The sequence below is a fragment of the Erythrolamprus reginae genome, chromosome 3 (assembly GCF_031021105.1).
Source record: "Erythrolamprus reginae isolate rEryReg1 chromosome 3, rEryReg1.hap1, whole genome shotgun sequence".
In the NCBI taxonomy this organism is placed as follows: Eukaryota; Metazoa; Chordata; class Lepidosauria; order Squamata; family Dipsadidae; genus Erythrolamprus; species Erythrolamprus reginae.
This window is the reverse complement of record NC_091952.1, coordinates 43,817,566-43,841,981: the sequence shown is the minus strand read 5'-3', so window position 1 is coordinate 43,841,981 and position 24,416 is coordinate 43,817,566. Positions and strand designations below refer to the sequence as shown.

Below are 24,416 nucleotides of genomic sequence, written 5' to 3'. Positions count from 1 at the left end.
TAATGGTGAGTAATAATCTAAAGGTTGTTAACGTAATGGGAAATTGTAATTTAGGGGTTTAAAGTGTTAGGGGATGTCCTGCGATACTGTTCATAGCCAAAAATAGTGTAATTACTTCCTCATCTCTACTTCACGGAAATTTGACTTTCGCAGGCGGTCTTGGAACTCATCCCCCGCGAAAGTCAAGGAACACTGTATAGCAAAATAATCTGGTGATTTCAGATTACACCTAGGATTCCTATTATAAATCATTCTATTTGAATAATCCTCAGTCCTGACCTTGGCTTGTCTTTCTTCACACAGTAATGTACCAGCTTTGTGAGACAAATTCATATTTGCAAAACCTGGTGCAGGAGGACTGTAAATTGAAATTGCAGATTTGCAATTCATTAACAGCATCTCATTGAAGCCCAAACTACACTGAACTAAGCTCACTTCTACTGAGGTGTTTTTTCCCAAACAGAAAAGACCGTAGCGGATAGAGTCCCTTCATTGCTGTCTAAACTGCTGTGAGTTATGGTTTTCTCCAGCCTTTAATTATACAGTCAGCCCCAATTGCCTCTTCCTAACAAGGCTGACAGGCCAATCTCTCAAGAGCCCTTAATGTGTTATCATCTCTTGCTAGGTGACCTCATATTTCTAACTGCTCCAAGCAGGGAGGGAGGGAGGAAGGAAGAGTGTCACCGTCTCTTTTCCCATCTCCTGTAAGCCCACATCCCCAGGCTCATCTGTTCAGGCAAAGATCAGCCCATCCATCACTTCCCCGTTTGGGCTATTAGATGATTAAAAACATTTTTTATAATATTTGGACGAGTTTTGAAAGCTTCTTGAAAATGTCTGATTAATACTCATTTAACCCTTTCCTGATCAGGATGTAGATCAGCAAGTTAGAAAGTTATGCCTGGACAAAAGCTGCAACTTTTTGAAGGGTCTTGTTCCATTGGTTCACACCCAGCAATTTTGACAAGGTGTGATTCATGTTCCTGGGACACCTGCAGGAAACAGTTCTTCCTAGTGGTTTGTGAGGTTTTAACGGTTCTGGGGGAACAGGAAATGGGACCTTGGTGTGTTATGCAACAGGCTGTGCACATGTACAGTGTAGTGTCTGGAAATGATTCCTGGGTTGCTCTTAATAGCAGTGGGACCAAGAATATCAACCATTGATTGGTTGAATGTTGGCATGTTAGCTTCGTCTATATGTTTGTCTAAATTGCACTAGACCCATCTATACAAGAATAACATCATTAAGCTAAAGAACCTCATTAATCTAGACTTTGTCTCTTTCAGTTGTATAAACCTAGCAAACATTATCTTGTACAGGCAGGTTTGGGGCACTGTTGATTTGTCTCTTTCAAGTTTGATTTGGTTTGCTTGGTTTAGTCTGAATTACTACCCCGTTTCCCAAAAAATAACACAGCGTCTTATATTAATTTTTGCTCGCAAAGATGTGCTACGTCTTATTCTCAGGAGATGTCTTATTTTTTTTCAATGAAGAAGAATTAAGTCTTTCACTAAACAATTAATTTATAATAAGCTTTAAATATGGTAAATTGGAACTCTTCTGTCTATCAATCAAAAATTTAATAAATAGAAGCAATATATATTAAGCACTATCAATGCCACCAATTACTAGTTTAGCTTATAATTATTAAATTATAAAATATACACAGTAAAATTATTCTAACAGATTATATAGATTTCTATGCCTATGGTTATTTGGAACAGGATATTAGAAGGAACACTGCCCCCTACCCTATTTAAAACTACGGTATATGTCTCCTACATCTTACTTTCGGGCGATGCCTTATATTAGGCAATTCTACGAAACCTCTCCTATGTCTTACTTTCGGGGGTGAATTATTTTCGGGGAAACAGGGTATAAACCATTCATTTCCTCAATTAGATATCCTAATAGCACTTACAATCAATGCATTATTTGTAAAGGGAAAGCTGGTAAATTAGGCCAGCTCAGATTTTTGGGATGTAAACTAATGAATTAATGAATTTTGGCTATTTACATACTGTCCACCTCCTAAGATTCTAGGTGGTTTATAATAATAAATGCCAAAAAGATGAATCAGCCACAATCCAGAAACAAAGAAATTAATTGGGTTAAGAAAACAAATTCTTCTCAAGCCAAAAAAATTATCAAAATTCACATAAAAATGGCAGCCCAGAGTCAAACCTTCCCCGCAAATCTCAGAAAACAATGTTAACAAATTATGACTCTCATTTGCTTTGTCTCATATTCATGTTTAAACAAACAGTTTTGATACTCATAGAGAAGTTCAATGCTGGAATAATTTACTTTGAAAATTTCTGCAAATGTATTATAAATTAAATGTATTAAATTATATACAATTTTACATTCTGTTTTACTTGTGACTAATGTTCTTGACAATTAATGTAATTTTTGCAGGTTAAATAATGAAAGATTTTACTTCCAAGGCCCAATTTCTACACTGGACAAAGTTTTAAGAGATTATCTATACATTAATCAATATTTTTTGTTTTTATTTATTTAGGCTAGGATGAAGCAGTTTAAGTAGAATATTCAGATTTACATTATTTTTTAAAGTTAAGGGCATATAGCGAGTATATCATACATGCCAAATTATTCTCTTTCCTTCCTTATATTGTTTAAGGAAACAGTAGCATTTTGCAGACGAAGAAGCAATGGGCAAAGTTAGTTTTAATCATACAAAATGTAAATATTTAATGTAACCTTGCTTGAAGGATGTAAAATTTCAATTAAAACATAAATGTATTAATTTGATTGATCAGAAGAATTCTGTTGAATGATATGATAGAAACCGAAAGACAGAAAGATTAGAGGGGGGGAATGGTAAAAGCATGAAAATAGGCAAAAAAGACTAATTGCCCTGGTCTGCTAGAACTTCCCAAGGTTCCATTTGATTTTGTAGACTGTTTTCAAAATGCTCTTTGCAATGATCAAGCTAGTACAGTAATACCTTGTCTTACGAACCTAATTGGTTCCCGGGGGGGAGATTCGTAAGACGAAAAGTTCGTAAGACGAAACATTGTTTCCCATAGGAAACAATGTAAAGTCAATTAATCCGTGCAACCAAAAAACCCGCCCGCAAAAAACCGCCGCCGCCCGGCTGTCACCTTTTGAAACAGCCGGGGGGCTTCTCGGCGGCCACCCGAACGCTGAATGCCAAACCCGAGCTTTGCGGCAGCGGCAGGTTCATAAGAAGAAAAAAGTTCGTAAGAAGAGGCAAAAATTTTCTGAACCCCGGGTTCGTATCTCTGGTTGTTCGTAAGATGAGTGGTTCGTATCATGAGGTACCACTGTACTTTCATCAGGCCAAGTTTTATACCAAATTGCAAGCATGAGTTATGTGTGAACAAACAACATTCATTAAGGCACTTTGCAAGAGATATTTGAGTCTTGGTGGCGCAGTGGTTAGAATGCAGTACTGCAAGCTACTTCTGCTGATCAGCAGCTGCCAGCAGTTGGGCAGATCGAATCTCAGTAGGCTCAAGTTGACTCAGCCATCCATTCATGGGTAAAATAAGGACCCAGATTGTTAGGGGTGATATGCTGACTCTGCCAACTGCTAAGGGAGGGCTGTAAAGCACTGTGAAGCGGTATATAAGTCTAAATGCTATTGCTATATTTTAGTAATTAACTGTAAATTTGTCTGATTTTGTAAGAGGGTAAGTAGCTGATTAATAGCTGTAGCTCTGGAAAGGAATAGAGCCATGCTGGTATTGTGGTTCTCAGCCATTTTTTCACCCCTGACTCCTTTTTATGCCCAATATCGCTGACCCCTGTGATAACATGGCAGGTGCCTCCCCCCCCCAGGGATCAGTGGACCACAGGTTGAGAACCACTGGGTTAACACATCAGATTTGGACATGGAGATCGATGTTCAGATCCACCTTTAGCCTTGGAAGTTCACTCAATGCTTTTGAGCCAGTCATTTGCAGACTGATCTATCCTGTCTTGTGGAAGAAAATGGGAGGAGGATGTAGATAATCTTCCTTGGACTCCTGTCAGAAAAATATACAGTGATACCTCATCTTACAAACGCCTCGTCATACAAACTTTTCGAGATACAAACCCGGGGTTTAAGATTTTTATGCCTCTTCTTACAAACTATTTTCACCTTACAAACCCACCGCCACCGCTGTGATGCCCCGTTGCCAGCAAAGCACCCATTTTTGTGCTGGGATTCCCCTGAGGCTCCCCTCCATGGGAAATCCGACCTCTGGACTTCCGTGTTTTTGTGATGATGCAGGGGAATCCCAGCAGTGCAAAAACGGGTGCTTCGCTGGCAACGGAAGTCCAGAGGTGGGGTTTCCCATGGAGGGGACCCTCAGGGGAATCGTAGCATTGCAAAAACACAGAGGTGGGGTTTCAAGGACTTCGGTGTTTTTACGATGCTGCGATTTCACTGTTGCTCCCTTTGCTGGGAAACCATGAAGGGGAACCTCAGGGGAATCCCAGCAGCGCAAAAACGGGCGCTTCAGCTGGCAAAAGGGGTGAATTTTGGGCTTGCACGGATTAATTGCCTTTCCATTGATTCCTATGGGAAACATTGTTTCGTCTTACAAACTTTTCACCTTAAGAACCTTGTCCCAGAACCAATTAAGTTTGTAAGACAAGGTATCACTGTATATATAAAGCAGATAAATAAATATAGTCTCAAGCTTGCCTACATATGAAAATGTGATGCACATTCAGTGAGATGGTTTAACAGCATTTAGCTTTCTCTAAATATATTCTACAGTAAAACATTACAGTGCTTTGGGAATAACATAGAAAAGTTAAATTGGTGTCTGCAAATGTGTGAAAGTAACATCTGTCTACATCTCATATAAAGAGTTGTATACAGGTGCTGTATTTATGCTTCTGCATATTTCTGAAATGCTGTGCAGCATTATTCTACAGTTCAACATATAAGGCTTGTATATTATTTCCATATTCCTCTTTCCTAACCTCATCATATTGTATGAGGATCTATAAAAAACAGTCAGTTTACAGCAATTCTTTTTGTGTGTTCTTTATAAGACTAAAGCTGCAGCTTTTGATATCTAATCCCATGATAGTAACTAAATTTGGAAAATCTCTACTGTTAAATGTCACTTGCTCAGCTGTAGAAGTCAGTTGATTGATTGTCCGATGGTGATTGTCATATCTCATAATCTCAATTTCTTGTCAATTGATTGCCAGATAGAAGCGACAGCCAAGGAGGGCCGCCAGTGTCCGTGGGGGCCAGCCAGCGCATGGCGTTAACATTCCCCCTCTGTAAGTGATTATTATTTTGTTTATTACTGTTGTGGGATATATTGGAAAAACAGTAGAAGCATCATCAATTTGCGTAGATGATATTACGGCAGTAATAAAAAGTATAGTTAAGGCATAATAAGATACAACATATTGAAAGCATTCACTGCTATCCTGTACTGTAGCATTTGATTGAAAATGGCTGGGAACACATCTGTCATTGTTTTACCAAGGGGATTTAATACTGTATATCCTTGGTTTTAGGGGAAAAATTCCTTACAAGCACAAATGGCTAGTTGGTAAAAGTTATGGATGAAAATCACTTAAAAATTGTCTTTAGAATACTAGATGAGAAATGAAAATGAAACAGTCATTTTCGTTGGGTCGGACAAATATTTCACTCTGGATGTTACAGTATTAATCATTAATGAATGCCAGTAATATTATGTACCTGCTCTGCAAAAGTTGTAACTCATATTTCTAATGTCATGTTTTCGAGTAATGGGCCCAGTCAATCCAGGACTCTGAGGCTGTAGTTTTTCTCAAAGATCAATTTTATTGGGTAGATCATGTAAGTACATTTGAATGTATTTTGGTATATTTTTGTTGTCCTTTTTCATTGCTAGCCACCAGAGGTGGGCAGCAGGCAGGACGGGGTGGAATGCAGTTCCACTAGTGAAAATGTATTTATTTATTTATTGGATTTGTATGCTGCCCCTCTCCGAGGACTTGGGGCACCTGACAACATAAATGAAGCTGTGTGCCCAGCTCCAGCTGACCATCCCACTCTCCCATCCTCTTCCTACTCCTCGGAAAGTGGCAGGGAGACCAGCACTGGGTGGAGTTGCAAGGGGCCCATTTTCTCAACAGCTGATTGGCACCCGTTTGCCTAGCTACCCAGCCTAAGACAGGGAGTGACCCAGGAAGGAGAGCGCAGGAAACACGAAGCAAATTGTCACCCAGAGAGCGACACTGGTGAGGTTGTAAGTCGAGGACTTAACAGTTCACTTCAACAATGATGATCGTTCAAGCCATTCCCACCTGGTCACATGGCCGGCAAGCCACTCCTACCCAGTCACATGACCATCAAGCCACACCCACAAAATAAGCTACACCCACAGTGTGGCAGTAAAAATTTTGGTTGCTATATAGAATTTCTAAAATGTTTCCATCTGTATCGCCTATCTATTGGAAATGCAAAAAAGAAGTCGGTACATATTATCATACATGGTGGACTTGTTCTGAGACTAAAATATTTTGGAATAAAGTAGAGAATTGGATAAATGAAATAACAAAGGAGAGGATTAAAAAATCTCCTGAATTTTTCTTACAGGGTATTTCAAATATAAAGTATAAAAAAGAAATTTATTATTTAATAATACATATATTGGTGGCGGTACGAATAGTATTTGCACAGAAATGGAAAGAAAAGACGATACCAAAAGATATTGAGGTATTCAAAAAAATTATAGAATGTGCAGAATTAGACATGATGACTAAACGTCTGAATAATCAAACCGAAACAGAATTTTATAAAATATGGGATAAAGTATATGATTGGTGGAATTTTAAAAATAGCATTAAAAATTAAATATATAAGAATAACTGACTATTTGAAGAATTATAAGATAGAATGAAATAGTTTATATTATAACTAACTTAGAAGTGCTTATTTTTTCCTTTCTTCTGTATTACTAATAATTTGTTTATTTCTCTTTTTATATATATATACATATACAAGTATATAACTTTTTAAAATACGAAGAAATTCAATTAACAAATTTAATATTAAAAATATAGAATTAAATTCAATAAGAATGTAATTCACAAGTGTGGTACTTCTGCATAGATCTGGTAACAGTTAGGGTTTTTTATATTCTGTATTAGTTAGACTTCTACGACAAGCGGAGCATTGGCAGCTCCTTAAATGTTTAATGTTGTATGTCTTTGTTTGTTCTTTTTTGAAAATAATAAAAAATATTTTTTTTAAAAAAAATTGGTTGCTCATTACTGCTGGCCACCAAAATTGTCTTCACACCAGATGCCATATCTTGAAGAATCCAAAGTGGCCAGCTTGCTTGGAGTTGATAGTCGGAGCCTTCACATTAAGCCACATTTGAATATGCCCACATGATCTACCCAATAAAATGGATCTTTGAGAAAAACTATAGCCTCAGAGTCCTGAATTAATTGGAACCATTACTCGGAACCATGACATCTAAATTATGAACGTCTCAGAGCATTGTGCAGTATAGAATTAGAATTTTACTGTAATGTCTGGCTTGTTGAAAAATATTTCTATTTTTTTTTTTTGAGAGAGGGGAAGATACGTTATATAGGGATTACTAGCATAACATTAAAAAGCCTCTTCTCTTTTTTCCCTGTTCCATATTTCCTTGCTTCTACTGCAAATTAACCTTCGTTGTTATTGTTGTATTTCCATTGTTCAGATATCCTAAATGAATCATGGGCTATAATCAGTTCAAATTGTATATATTGACCCTATTCATACAATACGATGAATTATATAATGAATTTATTTATATTTCATATTTCTAAACCATTCCCCTTCCTCAAAGAGGGGCTATACAATATATAATTGTTAAATACAGTGTCATTAAAAACTAACATTAACGTTAAAATTTGGTATGTAGCATTCCTGTGTGTGTATGTACGGGAGGGGGTTAATTAAAATGTGGATAACTTACTTAAATAACTGAAAGACTTCTAGATTTATTCTCAAATAGACAAACTGTGTGTTGGGGCTCAATTGTTAATTTAGTCAATTAACTCCCCTGTGTTATGATGAGTCTAGCCTATGGGCAGTTAGTTGATACTTTTCCTGTGAAAACGGGATCTCTCCAGGAACTCCCACCTCTGTCTCAGTTTTCATCACCCTCAGATCACACAGAGATGATGAAAAAAGAACAGAAAGAAATAACTGTGGTTAAACCCCTGAGTCTGTCAGTGGTAGTGCCAATTGTGGTCACACACTAGGGATTTTTTTTAGGTCCATGGGGAGATTTAACAAAAAAAAAAAAAGCCAGTGCAGATTTTAAACATTACAGATGTAAGGGTTTTTTTTTAGTTTTGCTTTTTTTAGCAGGGCTTGGGGACAGAGTGAAAATCTTCCAGCCTCTTTTGTTACAACTGGAAGGGATTTTATTTTAAAAAATTGTATCACAGGAACAGTTATCCTATTTCAACGTATGTCTGCTGACCGGGAAACGAAATAACTGCATGTTGGATATTACCAAAACACAGTTAAATCCTACTATGATTCTTTGAAATGCATAATTTTCTTTTTGGCCATCTGGAATTTTCAGCATTGTTTTGAGAGTTAAAAATGCAGTCTGAAATTGTGGGTAAAAGTCCTATGTCTTTCACTGATACTCAATTTAAAATACTTTCCACTTATCTTGGATGTCATAAAATTTGCTGTCACAACTGCCAGTCTAAATCCTGCTTCTTTTTCCAGTTGCCTCTGTTTCCAGTTACTTCAGTCTTTTGAACTTTCTTCCTTGGTAATATCTAACGTACCCTAATAGGTTTTGCACACCTTCAGGCTGCCCTTGGATACGGTTGGAATAAGAGAAAGTAGTACTATGATACTGGTGCATTGATGACTTAAGGCTGCCTTGGGCTGAATTCACAGAATTGACATACTGTCATCCCCTGATGGAGATGGCAAAAAATCAGCATGCACCCAAGGTGCATCCACAATGCACTCAGAGCTAGAGTTCTTTTTACTGCTGACTCACATATGAACAATAAGATATGTGATTGGCAGTTTGATTTGAAGTCTGGCTAATAATGTTAGCCATATCATAAAAAGCTATCACCAATTGGCATGTTATTTATTTATTTGTTTGTTTGTTTGTTTGATTTTTATGCCGCCCTTCTCCTTAGACTCAGGGTGGCTTACAACATGTTAGCAATAGCACTTTTTAACCGAGCCAGCATATTGCCCCCACAATCCGGGCCCTCATTTTACCCACCTTGGAAGGATGGAAAGCTGAGTCAACCTTGAACTGGTGATGAGATTTGAACCGCTGACCTTCAGATCTACAGTCAGCTTCAGTGGCCTGCAGTACAGCACTCTACCTGCTGCGCCACCCCGGCAGATCATACTTTTAGATGTGCTGTTGATGGCAGAGGACAGGGGTAGGCAAAATTGGCTCTTCCATGACATGTGGACTTCAACTCCCAGAATTCCTGAGTTAGCATGATTGGCTCAGGAATTCTGGGAGTTGAAGTCCACAAGTCAACTTTGCCTACCCCTGACATAGCCAAGGAGGCAAGCCATCACCTTTCAAAGTATTCCGAACCATTCCCAAAATAACTTTAAATAGAGAATGAGCTCGTTGTCAGATAAAACAAGAATGGACGGTGTGTGCAATGGTCAGAGACTGGAAAGAAGGGGGAGATTCAGGACCCCCTTGACAGAACCACTGGGCACTTTTTTTATAGCCTCCCCTCTTCTCCTCAATGCACCCTACATTGTTAGCATGGAGAAACTCAAGCAAAAATATAATGGAAAACATCATTTGAGTAGCCAAGTGCCAAAACATGGGCTTTGGCGGCTTTGGCGGATGGTTGTTATGTCATTTTCATGCTAGAGAAAAATGAAACATTTTCATTGCAGAATGAAAATGCTGAGTGCGGGGGGGGGGGGGGGGTGTTATCATTTTTGTATTGTAATTAGGCCAGTCAAAAAAGGCCTTTAATGCAGTGTTTCCCAACTTTGGCAACTTGAAGATATCTGGATTTCAACTCCCAGAATTCCCCAGCCAGCATTTGCTGGCTGTGGAATTCTGGGAGTTGAAGTCCAGATATCTTCAAGTTGCCAAGGTTGGGAAACACTGATCTAATCTAGCCAGGCCTTGGTCCTGCTGGGATGTTACATTAGTTGTTGTTGGTGGTGGTAATAGGGGGTGAGTAAAATAGAAGTTGATCTCTATCACTCTCCTTAAGCAGATCTTTTAAAATGATTGGGCTGATATAAACCCATTTCTTTCAGCACATTGTACACGCATACACACATAATATTAATTGTATATATTAACAATTGTATATATTAACAATCCCTGGCTGGGTAATTCTGGGAGTTGAAGTCCAGATATCTTCAAGTTGCCAAGGTTGGGAAACACTGCTTTAATGCATATATATTTTGGGCAATTGTATAGGCAACTTTAAAATCTAGTAATATGCAAATATAGTAGAAATTGGGTACGCTTCCTGTTCAGTTTGGAATAATGGACTACGTATTAGCCAATCAGGTGAAGTGATTGGATGAATAGTTGTGATTGATTGCTCCATCACCAACTCCCATTGCAGCTTTTGATAGGCGTGTCCCATTCTTCTCTCCCCCCACCCCATTTTACTGACAAGCATATAGAGGAAGAAAGTAGATGACCTTCGGCACGTTTATTGACACTCCCAGAGTTCATACTGCAATTCTACAATCTTTTCCTGAGATTATTAAAAATTAATTGATCACTTTTATATCTCTCTCTGGTGCCCGACACTGCCATGAGAGGGGCCAAGAGGAGGAGGGTGTGTGCAGGCGGAGCAAACATGCTGATAAATGTTAATTACTCTTTTATGGCCCTTGTCAAATTCCAAAGCAAGTCATAAATTCATTAAACTCTAACGGATTAAGCACATGCAGCTTATTTAACCACCATAAACAAGATCATTTGGATGTTGGTTTTCCCCTTTTTATTACAGCAAAAAAAAGGAGAAAATGTAGACTTGAGAATTCTTAATAGGTCTAAAAAGTTGTTTTTAGTTAATATTTAGTTTATTATTATGGCTTGCAATGTATGAAATTGTGTTCTTATTTATTGCATGTTTTTAACTGTATGTACCCTGAATGATATAAACTGAATTGCTGATTTTATTTATTTATTTATTTATTTATTTATTTGATTTGTATGCCGCCTCTCTCCGTGGACTCGGAGCGGCTAACAACAGTGATAAAAACAGCATGTGACAATCCAATACTAAACCAGCTAAAAACCCTTGTTATAAAACCAATCATACATACAAACATACCATGCATAAATTGTAGAAGCCTAGGGGGAAAGAATATCTCAGTTCCCCCATGCCTGACGGCAGAGGTGGGTTTTAAGGAGCTTACGAAAGGCAAGGAGGTCTCTGTGCAATATTGTATTGGATTCCCTATAGGAAAGGAAAATGTATTGTTGGGGAAAAAAAGTTCCAATTCTTTGACACTGAAGAGTTTTTCAGTTTTTTTTGGGGGGGGGGAGGTAAAAAAAATGGGTCCAGCACAAAACAATAAATATTTTCTTTGTATCTTCTCCATCGTTACAGAAGTTATAATATCAATCTCATATTATGACAATGCTGGAAAAAATATTGTTTCCTTTTGAAACAATGGAGTAGTTTTTGTTTGAATGAGCTGTATGTAAAGATAGAGACAGGACACTAAATAGGATTAATGGTTAGGATCTTAGGTTTTGCACATCTATGCTAGCAACTTTTCATTTTCTTTCATATTCATATGAGTGGCAAAACGCACAAGGAAATTGTAATTAATTATAGTTTACTGACCAACTTGGGAGTCCATTAGAATAGCTACTGGTAAGGACAATCAAAAAGCCACCAGTAGGTCATTGAGAAATAAAGTTGCTTTATATACCAATACAGATTCCACCTTGAAGAAGCAGTACAGTAGTACCTCTACTTACAAATGCCTCTACTTACAAACTTTTCTAGATAAGAACCGGGTTTTTTTGCCTCTTCTCAAGAACCATTTTCTACTTAAGAACCAGAGCCCGAAAAAATTTCCCAGGAAATTTGAGAGCAGCACAAAGGCCCGACCAGTTTCCTGTCATTCCCCCTTTAATCCCAGCCATCTCGGGCGTTTCTGGGCTGCCAGAGGAGCCTTTCAGTGGCGCTTAAGGCTTTGGCAGTCCAAAGCAAACGACGCATTTTCCTTTTTCTGGGCGTTTGGAGAGGAAATAAACCTCTGCCAGCGCCCAGAGAAAAAAGAAACGCTCCCTTCACTCTGGGCAGCGACTGTCCTCCTCCTCTTCCTCCTCCTCCTCCCACCCACATTCCGAGCTTTTATTTCTTTCCTAATGAGTTTGCACACATTATTTGCTTTTACATTGATTCCTATGGGAAAAATTTGCTTCTACTTACGAACCTTTCTACTTAAGAACCTGATCACGGAATGAATTAAGTTCTTAAGTAGAGGTACCACTGTATTAATATCAAAGTTGTTAAATGAAAAATTCTTAGGTACATAATTATAAAGGTATATGTAATATATTAATTGGTTATTCTGAATCCACACACAGGCTACTTAAGTATACATTGTAATAGAAGCTGTGACAATATACAAGAATCATATGATACCAAATCTATACATATGGTCCTTTTGACTCTCATTTACTGACATAGATACGGTCAAGGACCTTAATGGTACATGATTAATTCTCCATACATTCAGGATTACTTAACACAGAAAATGTACTGGTTCTCCTGTCTTCTTCGCTGTGAATAGAGCTGATACATATGCATGCATTTATTATTCTAGAAAATAGAAGTCAAATTCCTGAACAACACTGTAACACTCATACTTTATTTCATAGACGTTACAAGTAATCCTTGCTTATCAATTGCCACACTCAATGACTGAATGAATTTATAATTGTGTAAAAAAACCCAGCTTTGAGACCAGTCCTGGCATTTACATGCATTATAGTCTCCTGTGGTCACATAATCGCCATTTGCATGCTTCTCAACCAGCTTGCAAAAAGCAGAATTAATAGAGAATGCAGAAGCCAAAGCACAAGTCACAATCATGTGAAGTTTCATTTAACAACCACAGTGACTTGCTCAATGAACAAATGGCCAATGACCTTGTACTGCCAATACAGTCATGTGATATTCTAATTAGCACTTAGCAATGGAGTGGTTGGTCCCAATTGTTGTTGAGAAGCAAGGACTATACACACACTCTCTCTCTCTCTCTCTCACTCACACACACGTGCGTTGGATGACACAAATTCTCCTTTTCCTCCCTTTATTCCTGCACACAAGTATCCCATATAAGGCTGACCATTTATAAATTCTATAAGAGACACAGTGATATGTGGTAAGAACTACGGTTTGTAAAGGCTAGACAAATTGAAGATGCATATTTATTTGGGGCAACACTTTACTACGTCCATCTTTCAACTCACTGATGCATTTGCCACACTCAGAGAGAATTTCTGGTCATTGCCCAGAAAATATTGAACCAGGCAGTGTCACTTAATGGAATGACACAACCTTGCTTTGCAAGCAAGTAAAAATATCTGGCTTCTTTTAAACAAAGATGATCTAAACATTGGCTTAAAAGCTTTTCCAATGTCAGAATACACTACCTAGCCCACTACAAATGTGTCACTCATAGCTCTTGCTTATGTTGAATCTTAGCAACAAGATAAATTTGAAATGCACCATTAAATACATATTCTTTGAATTTTTTTTAGTACTGTGATATTTTCAAAGAGCACATGAGGACATGGGAATTTCAGTATGAAACTGGTAACATCTTTTCTGACAAGAGATTTCTGAGTTATTCCAATGTATCACCTACCTACCTACCTACCTACCTACCTATTAATGCTTCCAAAAAGAGAATACCTAGTATTAGCAATTTTAAAAAGCTAGGCATTTCCTTCACCTTTCTTTCTCTTTTTAACATAATTCTGTAGAAGGAGGGGGAGGCAGTCTATAACAATGCCTGGTAGAAATGCATGTTTTTTGGGGGGGAAACAGCTTTATTCAATCTGCATTTTCTTTGGCCAAATATTTTTAACAAAGAATGTTACCTACACTATCAGTAATCATGCTACTTAAACACTGTAACAGGTCTAAGCATTTTCCTTTCTTTCTTATATCTTGCTTTGATTCAATAGACTTGTATAGTCTTGCTTATTTCTCACTCTTGATCAAATTTACAAGAATTGTGAATCCCACTAGAAACCCCTTTCTCTAAATAATTAACTTAATATATGCTTTTATTTCTGTTGATAATCTCTGTAAATCTACCGTATGTTTTGTCCCTACGAAACAAAGGAGGGGAAACACAGCCTTATCTTAAAAGTAGAGTTCAGGAAAAAGCTACTGGTCTTTTGGACTGTGCAAGTCCCATTCAGTAGCCTTGCTTGTCATCTAGAATTTATCAGCCCAACACAGATCTGCCATAATGTGTTGTATAACCAGTGCATAAACAAACTTCAGCATGATAAATGCTTTGCTTTGAAAGCCATAAAGTTATTAGCTGGTGGCTGTTAGCTACTGCTGAGCACAAGGCACATTTCCTCCATTAACCCTTGACGGCCCACCCCTGGGCCTGTACATTCATCATACACGGGGACAGATTTTGGTGGCAAAAAGCAAGGGAACCCAAAGCACTCAAAATTGAAACGGTGGGATCCTTGATTATTTAGCAATGACACTAAATAATCAGAGATCCCACGGTGTTTCTGGGCTTGGGGAAAATTTCTGGCTTCAATATATACTGAAGTGGAATATAGTAATACTTATCATTCTAATATCAGTAATATAATAATACTTACCTTTCTAAAAGTAGCAAAGTGTATACTTTTAGTTAAAAAATTCTCTTTCCAATTCTGGAAAAAGCAATAGTAGAATAGAATAGAATAGAATAGAATTTTTATTGGCCAAGTGTGATTGGACACACAAGGAATTTGTCTTGGTGCATATGCTCTCAACGTACATAAAATAAAATATACATTTGTCAAGAATCATGTGGTACAACACTTAATGATTGTCATAGGGGTCAAATAAGCAATGAAGAAGCAATATTAATAAAAATCTTAGGATATACGCAACAAGTTACAGTGATACAGTCAACATGGGAGGAAATGGGTGATAGGAATGATGAGAAAAACTAGTAGAATAGAAGTACAGATTTAGTAGAAAGTCTGACAGTGTTGAGGGAATTATTTGTTTAGTAGAGTGATGGCGTTCAGGAAAAAACTGTTCTTGTGTCTAGTTGTCTTGGTGTGCAGTGCTCTGTAGCGACGTTTTGAGGGTAGGAGTTGAAACAATTTGTGTCCAGGATGTGAGGGGTCAGTAAATATTTTACCCGCCCTCTTTTTGACTCGTGCAGTATACAGGTCCTCAATGGAAGGCAGATTGGCAGCAATTGTTTTTTCTGCAGTTCTGATCATCCTTTGAAGTCTGTGTCGGTCTTGTTGGGTTGCAGAACCAAACCAGACAGTTATAGAGGTGCAGATGGCAGACTCAATGATTCCTCTGTAGAACTGAATCAGCAGCTCCTTGGGCAGTTTGAGCTTCCTGAGCTGGCGCAGAAAGAACATTCTTTGTTGTGCTTTTTTTATGATGTTTTTGATGTTAGATGACCATTTAAGGAGCACAAAAGGGTCTGAGACTGCAAGAAAGGAACATTGCTTAAATCCATCAGTCAGTTAACAGTAAAACTCAGATGCCTAAACAGAAGGTAACTCAATTCATAATTCAGTACTTTGTTCACCTATGAACATCTGATTTTACTTACAACTAGATCCTGATTTAGGCCACCTGATTTCAATGAATGTTCCAACATTTTGCGAGACAATTAAAAATACCTCTTTGTTTTACATGTATAATTATTGCTAGTAATAGGATATTTAATAAACAGTTCAATAGAACATATTAGACAAGGACAGCGTATCAGATGTGTAGAGATTAGTCACTATTTTTTTTAAAAAGTGACAGAACTCAATGAAAAGAAAAAAAGATTTTATTTTCCTCTAAGGGGAAAAATATTTTGCCAATGTTTTCTAGTTTAGGAGTGTAACAATCTAAATAAATACTTCTACACTGAAGTGCTATATCAGATGATTTATCAGAAGAATAAAATAATGGTAAATATGTACATATATACATATGTACCCTCCTTGCTTTTCGTAAACAACTTAAAACCCACCTCTGCCGCCAGGCATGGGGGAATTGAGATCCTCTTTCCCCCTAGGCCTTTACAATTCTATGCATGGTATGTATGTATGTACCGGTATGTTTGGTTTTTATATTAATTGATTTTTAATCATCAATACCAAATTACTATTGTACACTGTTTTATTGTCGCTGTTAGCCGCCCCGAGTCTCTGGAAAGGGGCGGCATACAAATCTAATAAATAAATAAATAAATAAATAAATAAATAAATAAATAAATATACATACATACTTACATACATACATACATGTGTGTGTGTATATGTGTGTAACATATTTTTGCTGATAATGAAAAGAGAAACTAAAGGTGTGTATACACGCGTGCGCACACACACACTATGAATTACAAGAAAATGTCAAAAAAGATCAGAATTTGTCACACTATCAACATTGCATGATTAGACAGTAGTCCGAGGCTACTTTGAGCCAAGGAATCATAGCCAAGGAGCATAAAGAAAAACTCCACCAAAGCCGGGAAAAATTAGTTGTTCAAGCAAGCTTTCAATCCAAACAGGAAACTAGTCAGTTCGGGTTGTCAGGGGCAAATATTTAATCACTATAATGGTCTTCCAAAGTACCGTAGTACTTTGAGGCATTTATACCTGAGCTTCACCCCACTCCCAGTCTTCTATAGTGTGGCAAGCTGATTATATATGCATACGGTACTTGCAAATAAGTATCAGTTAAAACTTGATCCAATTTCAATCCCATAAATTGTTGATTCTGAGCCAATTCAAACAGAGCAAGATAAAGCTTTCTGAAAGATGAAAATACAGGGGTACCTCTGCTTACGAACTTAATTTGTTCCGTGACTAGGTTCTTAAGTAGAAAAGTTTGTAAGAAGAAGCAATATTTCCCATAGGAATCAATGCAAAAGCAAATAATGCGTGCCATTGGGGAGAGACCCCGTTCCTAGAGAGCCTTCTCCCCGCCTTTTCCGGTCTTATTTCCTTCCAGGTAATTTCTAAAGGGGTCCCACAGAGGCTTCTCCGGCACAGATGGCAGGGATTAAAGGGAGAATGACAGGAAACTGGTCGGGCCTTCGTGCTGCTCTCAAATTTCCTGGGAAATTTTTTCGGGCTGGGGTTCTTAAGTAGAAAATGGTTCTTAAAAAGAGGCAAAAAAATCTTGAACATCCGGTTCTCATCTAGAAAAGTTCTTCAGTAGAGGCCTTCTTAGGTAGAGGTACCACTGTGTTTGCATATCCATGTTTTCTAGTACACAAGGTTGTTAAGACTTGTATATTATGTGTCTGCAATTTGTATCTTTTGCTTTGCATCTGCATTCAACTTCGCTCTTAATGTTCTTAATTTCCACTCGTGCTTATTCACGTGCAGTGGGCACACGAACCTATCCCGACAAAGTGGCCGTAACAGGCTTGTCAGTTGGTGTTCTAGTCTCTGTATGTGAGTGCCAGCCCTGCAGGCTGTAAATCCTGCTGCCCAGCTGATGAGGTTCAGCCGTTTATTGCTCAAGGCCAGGCTCATGAATCAGGCAGAGGTGTCGGAAGGCGCATTAACTCCGTAGCCTTTGCTCAGCTGCTGTGTGGTTGCAGGAGGGGCTGCCTGAGGCAGCGATTAAAGGCAGCACCTTCCCCTTTTGGTAAGAGGGAAGCAGTAAATTAGAGACCCCGAGGCTTTAGGGCAGGCTTTGCCCTGACATAACTACCTGCTGCTGTTCTGATAGCTAGTAAGTCGTAGTGTAGTTCTGCATTAGGAACTTCAGAAGACTTCTTGTTGCATAAGCCAGGAAATCAGCAATACAAGTGGGGTGGTGATGTATAGCAACGTCTTGGATATGTTGTGGTACCTAGGAACCTTTTCCTGCGGAGTTGTGTACAATTCTGCATCCTGCCATATTCGAGATCTAAATGGCAAGGACTGTTTTTCCAGGATAACTTCTGTTGTTCATTAATTCTCCCGTATAGGAAACATTACAGAATATTTTATTTCCTGAGGTGCGCGTATATCTTCCTTCAATCTAACATGTGTTACCCTAAAGTTTATTTGGGTACACAAGAAAAACTTCAAAAATATCTCTCCCAGTTTCCAACAGTGTTTTAAACTTTTGGTTCCTTCTCCATGACTCTTACAGCCTTCAGAATGTTAATTCAGATGCAAAGAAAAATGTATTGATCTATAGTTTATAGTTTATTAGATTTGTATGCCGCCCTCTCCGAAGACTAGATGTATTAGAAGTATACAATTATGGGGGGAAAATATTTGATAACATGAACAAATGCATTTTTTTACAAAATCAGTTCCTTTTTTAGAGTATCCAGACATACATATTTGTGTATATAAGTAATAATAATAATAATAATAATAATAATAATAATAATAATAATAATAATTTATTAGATTTGTATGCCGCCCCTCTCCAAAGACTCTGTAGCCCTCAATAGTGACTATTTGAAGTTAACAAAGGCACTGAAAAAAGTGATTTATGATTATTTTTCACAATTACGACTGTTGCAAAATCTCCATGATCACATGATAAGAATTCAGATGCTTGGCAACTGACTCATTTTTATGATGGTTGCAATATCAGGGGTGTGTGTGTGTGTGTCGTGTGATCACTTTTGGTGACCTTCTAAACAAAGTAAAGTCAATAAGGAAGCCAGATTCCTTTAACAACTGTGTTATGAACTTAATAATGGCTGTAAATCACTTAAAAACTGTGGCATGAAAGGTCATAAAATGGGGGGAAATTCACTTAAGAAATATCTCACTTAGCAACAGAAATTTTGGGCTCAATTGTGGTCATAAGATTAGATTAGATTTATTGGATTTATATGCCGCTCCTCTCCGCAGACTCGGGGCGGCTCACAACAATGGTGAAGAACAGTACATAGTAACAAATCTAATATTTAAAAATCTAGATTACAGTTTTAGATTAAAAAGTCCAAAAAAGAAACCCCAATATATAAAAAACAACAAACAATCGAATCACACACAAAAACAACATGGGCAAGGGGGAGATGTTTCAATTTCCCCATGCCGGACGGCAGAGGTGGGTTTTAAGAAGCTTACGAAAGGCAAGGAGGATGGGGGCAATCCTGATCTCTAGGGGGAGCTGGTTCCAGAGGGTCGGAGCCACCACAGAGAAGGCTCTTCCCCTGGGTCCCGCCAGATGACATTGTTTAGTCGACGGGATCCGGAGAAGGCCAACTCTTTGGGACCTAACTGGTTGCTGGGATTCATCCGGCAGAAGGCAGTCTCATAGGTACCAATGTATTTGGTTACTATAAGATGAGGAATGCCTGTATGTATTTGTTAGATTTATATTCTCCTTCCTTCACATACGCAGCAATTCAATGTGGGTGTCTTCAGGGAGTCAAGGTGTACCCACAATTATATACACACATGAAAAGGGCTGGAGCATTGATTACATCATTTTGGTTATGAGGCAGGTTATTGTAAATTACAGTATAGACATGGGCCTTGTTGATAGGGATATTTTGGGAAAATGAATGAAATAGAAGGTAGCAGCAAATGGAGACAATTCATTAGAAAAGTAGTTCACATCATTTACAATGAGGATGCCTACCATTTACAATCTGCTTTGTTATTAAATGTGATCCGCCAATAGAGTTGATTCCAACTTGACAAATTACTATAGATGATATATTGTAGAAGATATATGTTATAAGAAGATTTGAAGGATTGATGGCTTTATCATAAAAATTACCTATTGTGGAGGGTTTTGTGTTATACAACAACAGAATTAATTAGTTTATCACAAAAACAGTTCACTCTCTGGGACTAAGATGTTGTAGAATACGACGCAACAATGCTTTAAAGATTGCTCATCAAATATGCGTCATTCGAGTCTATTGCATTTTAGACTTTATTTACAATAGGCTTTATTTAAAATTGTTTCCCATATCAAAATGTAAACAAAGAGTTTTTATCATTCACTGACTCTTGAATTTTGTGGATCTTTGAAATATTATTAATAGTTAATTCCTATTAGCCAATACAATAGGAAATACATGAGAACAGTAACTGTTCTGTGATATCACAATTTTGCCCTGGGTGGAGCCAGCACGAGGCAATCTCTGCACACAACAGCCAGTATTAAAAAAAAACACCACTATATTACTAAGGTTGAAACCAATGTTAAATAAGATGCTGACATTTGCTATCTTTTTATCCCTGTTGCGATGGTATAAACAGTGTTTCCCAACCTTGGCAACTTGAAGATATCTGGACTTCAACTCCCAGAATTCCCCAGCCAGCATTCGCTGCCTGGGGAATTCTGGGGGTTGAAGTCCAGTTATCTTCAAGTTGCCAAGGTTGGGAAACAGTGGTATATTAGATATTACTAAACACAAGGGATAAAAAGATGGCAAGACACATTTTCCCAGTTCTTGTTTCTAATATCTAATGCAGCAATTCTATGGACATTATGATTACATGACATTATGTAGTATTTTATACTAGACTGGTATCTCTCAGTTGGATGGATATTCTACAGACTTGTGTGGATTACTTTATTTATTAATTGATATACAACTATTTTGATACTATCTGTTCTTAAAATTACCAGTCCATATGTATTGAGAAATCCTGGAAATTGTGATCTCAATTTTATCTAGAGCTGTGATGGCGAACCTATGGCAAGCGAGCCAGAAGTGGCATATAGAGCTATCTCTTCGGGCATGCCAGCTGTTGTCTGTTGCTCTTCCTGGTTCCGGCACGCACATGTGTACCAGCTAGCTGGTCTTCGTGTGCATGGGAACGCCGGAAACCGGAAGAGCAGCTCCCTGGCATGCACACCAGAAGACCAGGTGACTGGCAGGCATACACACACCGGAAGCCAGAAATTCAGCTTCCTGGTGTTCTGTCAGGCTCTCTGGTAGAATCCTCCCAAAAATTCACAGGTACAACTTTCAGACACACACACGTTTGAAAATTCAAAACAATGTTCTTTATAATGAAAATTCACTTAAACTAAGCCCTCTTTTGGTATAGCAAAGAGCACTCGTCTCCAAACAAACTGGTAATTTGTACAAGTCCCTTATCAGTCCTGTGATACTTAGCTTGCAGCTGTGAGGCAATTCACAGTTCTTTTTCTTTCACAAAGTGAAACATACTTTGCTCTGGTTTAGTTTCAAAGCAGGGAAAAATCAGCACACAAAAGGTCAAAGTCAGTAAAGCAGTCATGAAACACAACAAACGCCGCCCCGAGTCTGCGGAGAGGGGCGGCATACAAATCTAAATAATAAAATAAATAATAAAATAAATAAAACGATCAGATAATCCTCCACAATGGCCAAACCCACCGGCTGCTATTTATATCAGCCTCACTAATTGCCACAGCCCCACCCAACCACTGGTGGCCTCATTTTCTTTGATAATAATCTCTCAGTTGTTGTTGCCTATGCATCGCTCCCCGCATGCGTGGCTGTATCATTAACTCTTGTTCTGAATCCAAGGAGGAGCTAGATAATTGATCTCTTTCTGAGCTGTCTGCCACACTCTCCTCCTCCCTGTCACTCATGTCTTCTTGGTCAGAGGAGCCTTCATCAGCAGATTCCACCGGGGGCAAACCAGGCCTGCAGCATGTGGATGTCTCCACAGTCCACATCCACAGTCCTTGGGGCAGGAGCTGGGCCAGAGCTAACCACAACACCTGGTATGTGCATGTGCACCAGGGAGCTACTCTTCTGGTTTCCGGCACTCTCCCGCTGCCCGCGTGCTCCCATTTTGGCACTCGGTGCTGAAAGTTTCGCCAACACTGATCTAGAAGGTGATGATTAGGGAAGGCTAGTTTTGACTTTACCAGAAAAAAGAAGAAAGACAAAGCCGCTTTTCATCAATATCTCTGATGACATCTCTTGGGCATTATTTTACGGGCTAGAATATTTGAGGTTTTTCAGATCTCTTGATACTATTATCGGTTGTATCAGGTTGTGCTACCGAAGGGTATGTCTTAAATCCCCTAGCATTACTGTAAGATATTGCCAAGAAAAAGGGTGGGTGTTCTTTTTTTTGTACTGCTTGCCTTTTGGCCTAGAAAGACAGCAGTCTTTTTCCTTTTCTACCTTTTTATGACTCTGGGTATAATTAACTCAAGCCATAAATTTTTTTAGAATCCAAATAGATATAATTAACATTTAATGTCACTGGGTTTTTTGTGGATAGTTAAGACTATTAAGAAGTAAGTATTGATTGAAGAGGTGAAACAGATGTTTCAGTTATTGGATCGGGACGTTAGAAGCAGGAGGGGAGCCAAGAAACTGATCTAGTGACATTTCTGTTCTTTCTAGAGTATAATATTCTAGGAAGAAGATGGAAATATAAGGCAAAATTTGTATTTTTCTGAGATGCTTTGCTTAGCCTTTGGGAAGGGAATTTACAAGCAGAGTGAATGAATGAATAAGTAAATAAATAAACAAGAAAGTGTACAACCCTAGCAGAGAAGAAATTTTTCCTTCTTCTTAGCTCAGAATGAGTTCATTATTGCATGCATGATTTATATCTGGTTACCAAATTAAATATAAGTTGTCCTCGACTTATGACCACAATCTGGACTGGAATTTCAGTCATAAGCCAAGGCACTCATGTGACTGGACCCAATTTTATGATCACTTTTATGGGGGTTGTTAAACAGTGCAGTCATAAGTTTAAATCCATTTTTCCAAATGGGAATTCTTTTGCCATAAACTAAACATTAATTTAAAAAAACATCACAATTCACAATGTAACAGTGAGACACTACAACCAGTTATAAGTGTGAACCAATTGCCTAGCATCCAAAATGCAGTTATGTGACTGCAGTGAAGGTTAGCACAACATTTAACAATGGGTACAATTTTATGGGCCATAACTACAAAGTTATGAGGCCATGTAACTCCAACAGTCATTAAATGGTCATAAGTTGTAATGTATCTGTAATGACCTATAGATAAATGTTCACAAATAAAACTCCAAAGTAAGACTTGTATATTACTGACAGTACAGTGGTTTTCAGGATTATTATTATATTTATTTATTTGTTTGTTTGTTTATTTATTTATCTCCGGGACCGCCTTCTACTGCACGAATCCCAGCGACCAGTTAGGTCCCACAGAGTTGGCCTTCTCCGGGTCCCGTCGACTAAACAATGTCATTTGGTGGGACCCAGGAGAAAAGCCTTCTCTGTGGCGGCCCCAACCCTCTGGAACCAGCTCCCCCCAGATATCAGAGTTGCCCTCACCCTCCTTGCCTTTCGCAAGCTCCTTAAAACCCACCTCTGTCGTCAGGCATGGGGGAATTGAAATTCCCCCCCCTTCCCCCTAGGCTTATAGAATTTATACATGGTATGCTTGTTTGTATGATTGGTCTCTTAAATTGGGGTTTTTTAGATTACTTTTTAATATTAGATTTGTTACATTGTTTTCTTTATTGTTGTTAGCCGCCCTGAGTCTTCGGAGAGGGGCGGCATACAAATCTAAAAAATAAAATAAAATAAAATAAAATAGTTTGTTTGTTTGTTTGTTTGACTTCTATGCCGCACAATCCCGAAGGGATCAGGGAGACTTACAACAATAATAAAAATACAATATAACTATTTATATTGTATTTTTATTATTGTTGTAAGTCAATAAGCGCTAAAAAGTAGAACATTATCTAAAATTAAAACCCCATAAAAAGTTATTTAAAAAGGATGTAGCTCATGTATCAATAGCGAATTATTAAATATTGTAAAATAAACTAGATTATGCACTGTGCTGAGAGTCAGATGTCAGCGGAACTATACTGATTTCACAGCCAGGTGTGTAAACTTCTGGATGACCCACCCAAGAGCTTGTTGATCTATCAATTTCAGTCTCGAAGAAGTGAGAACATAGCTTTGTTGATTTTCTTGTCTTTCACAATACAGGTAGTCCTCAACTTACGACTATAATTGAGCCCAACATTTCTGTTGCTAAGTGAAACATTTGTTTAGTGAATTTTGCCCCATGTTACGACTTTTCTTACAACGGTCATTATGTGAATCACTGCATTTATTAGTTAAAAGGGTTGCAAAAGGTGATTTCATGGCCCTGGGACACTGCAACTGTCAGTTGCCACGTGGCCAAATTTTGATCATATGACCATGGGGATGCTATAATAGTCATAAGTGTGAAAAACAGCCATAAGTCATTTTTTTCAGTGCCATTCTAACTTTGAAC

General features: G+C 38.1%; 1 protein-coding gene across 1 annotated transcript in view; it reads left to right on the top strand.

The window, feature by feature from the left end:
• LOC139165311 (E3 ubiquitin-protein ligase Rnf220-like) overlaps nucleotides 1-24,416 on the top strand; it is a 244,700-nt gene that overhangs the window by 153,725 nt on the left and 66,559 nt on the right. The window contains exon 2 of the mRNA XM_070748509.1: nucleotides 5,201-5,275. Within this exon, the coding sequence (XP_070604610.1) occupies nucleotides 5,201-5,275 (75 nt within the window). The remainder of the gene's footprint in view (nucleotides 1-5,200; nucleotides 5,276-24,416) is intronic.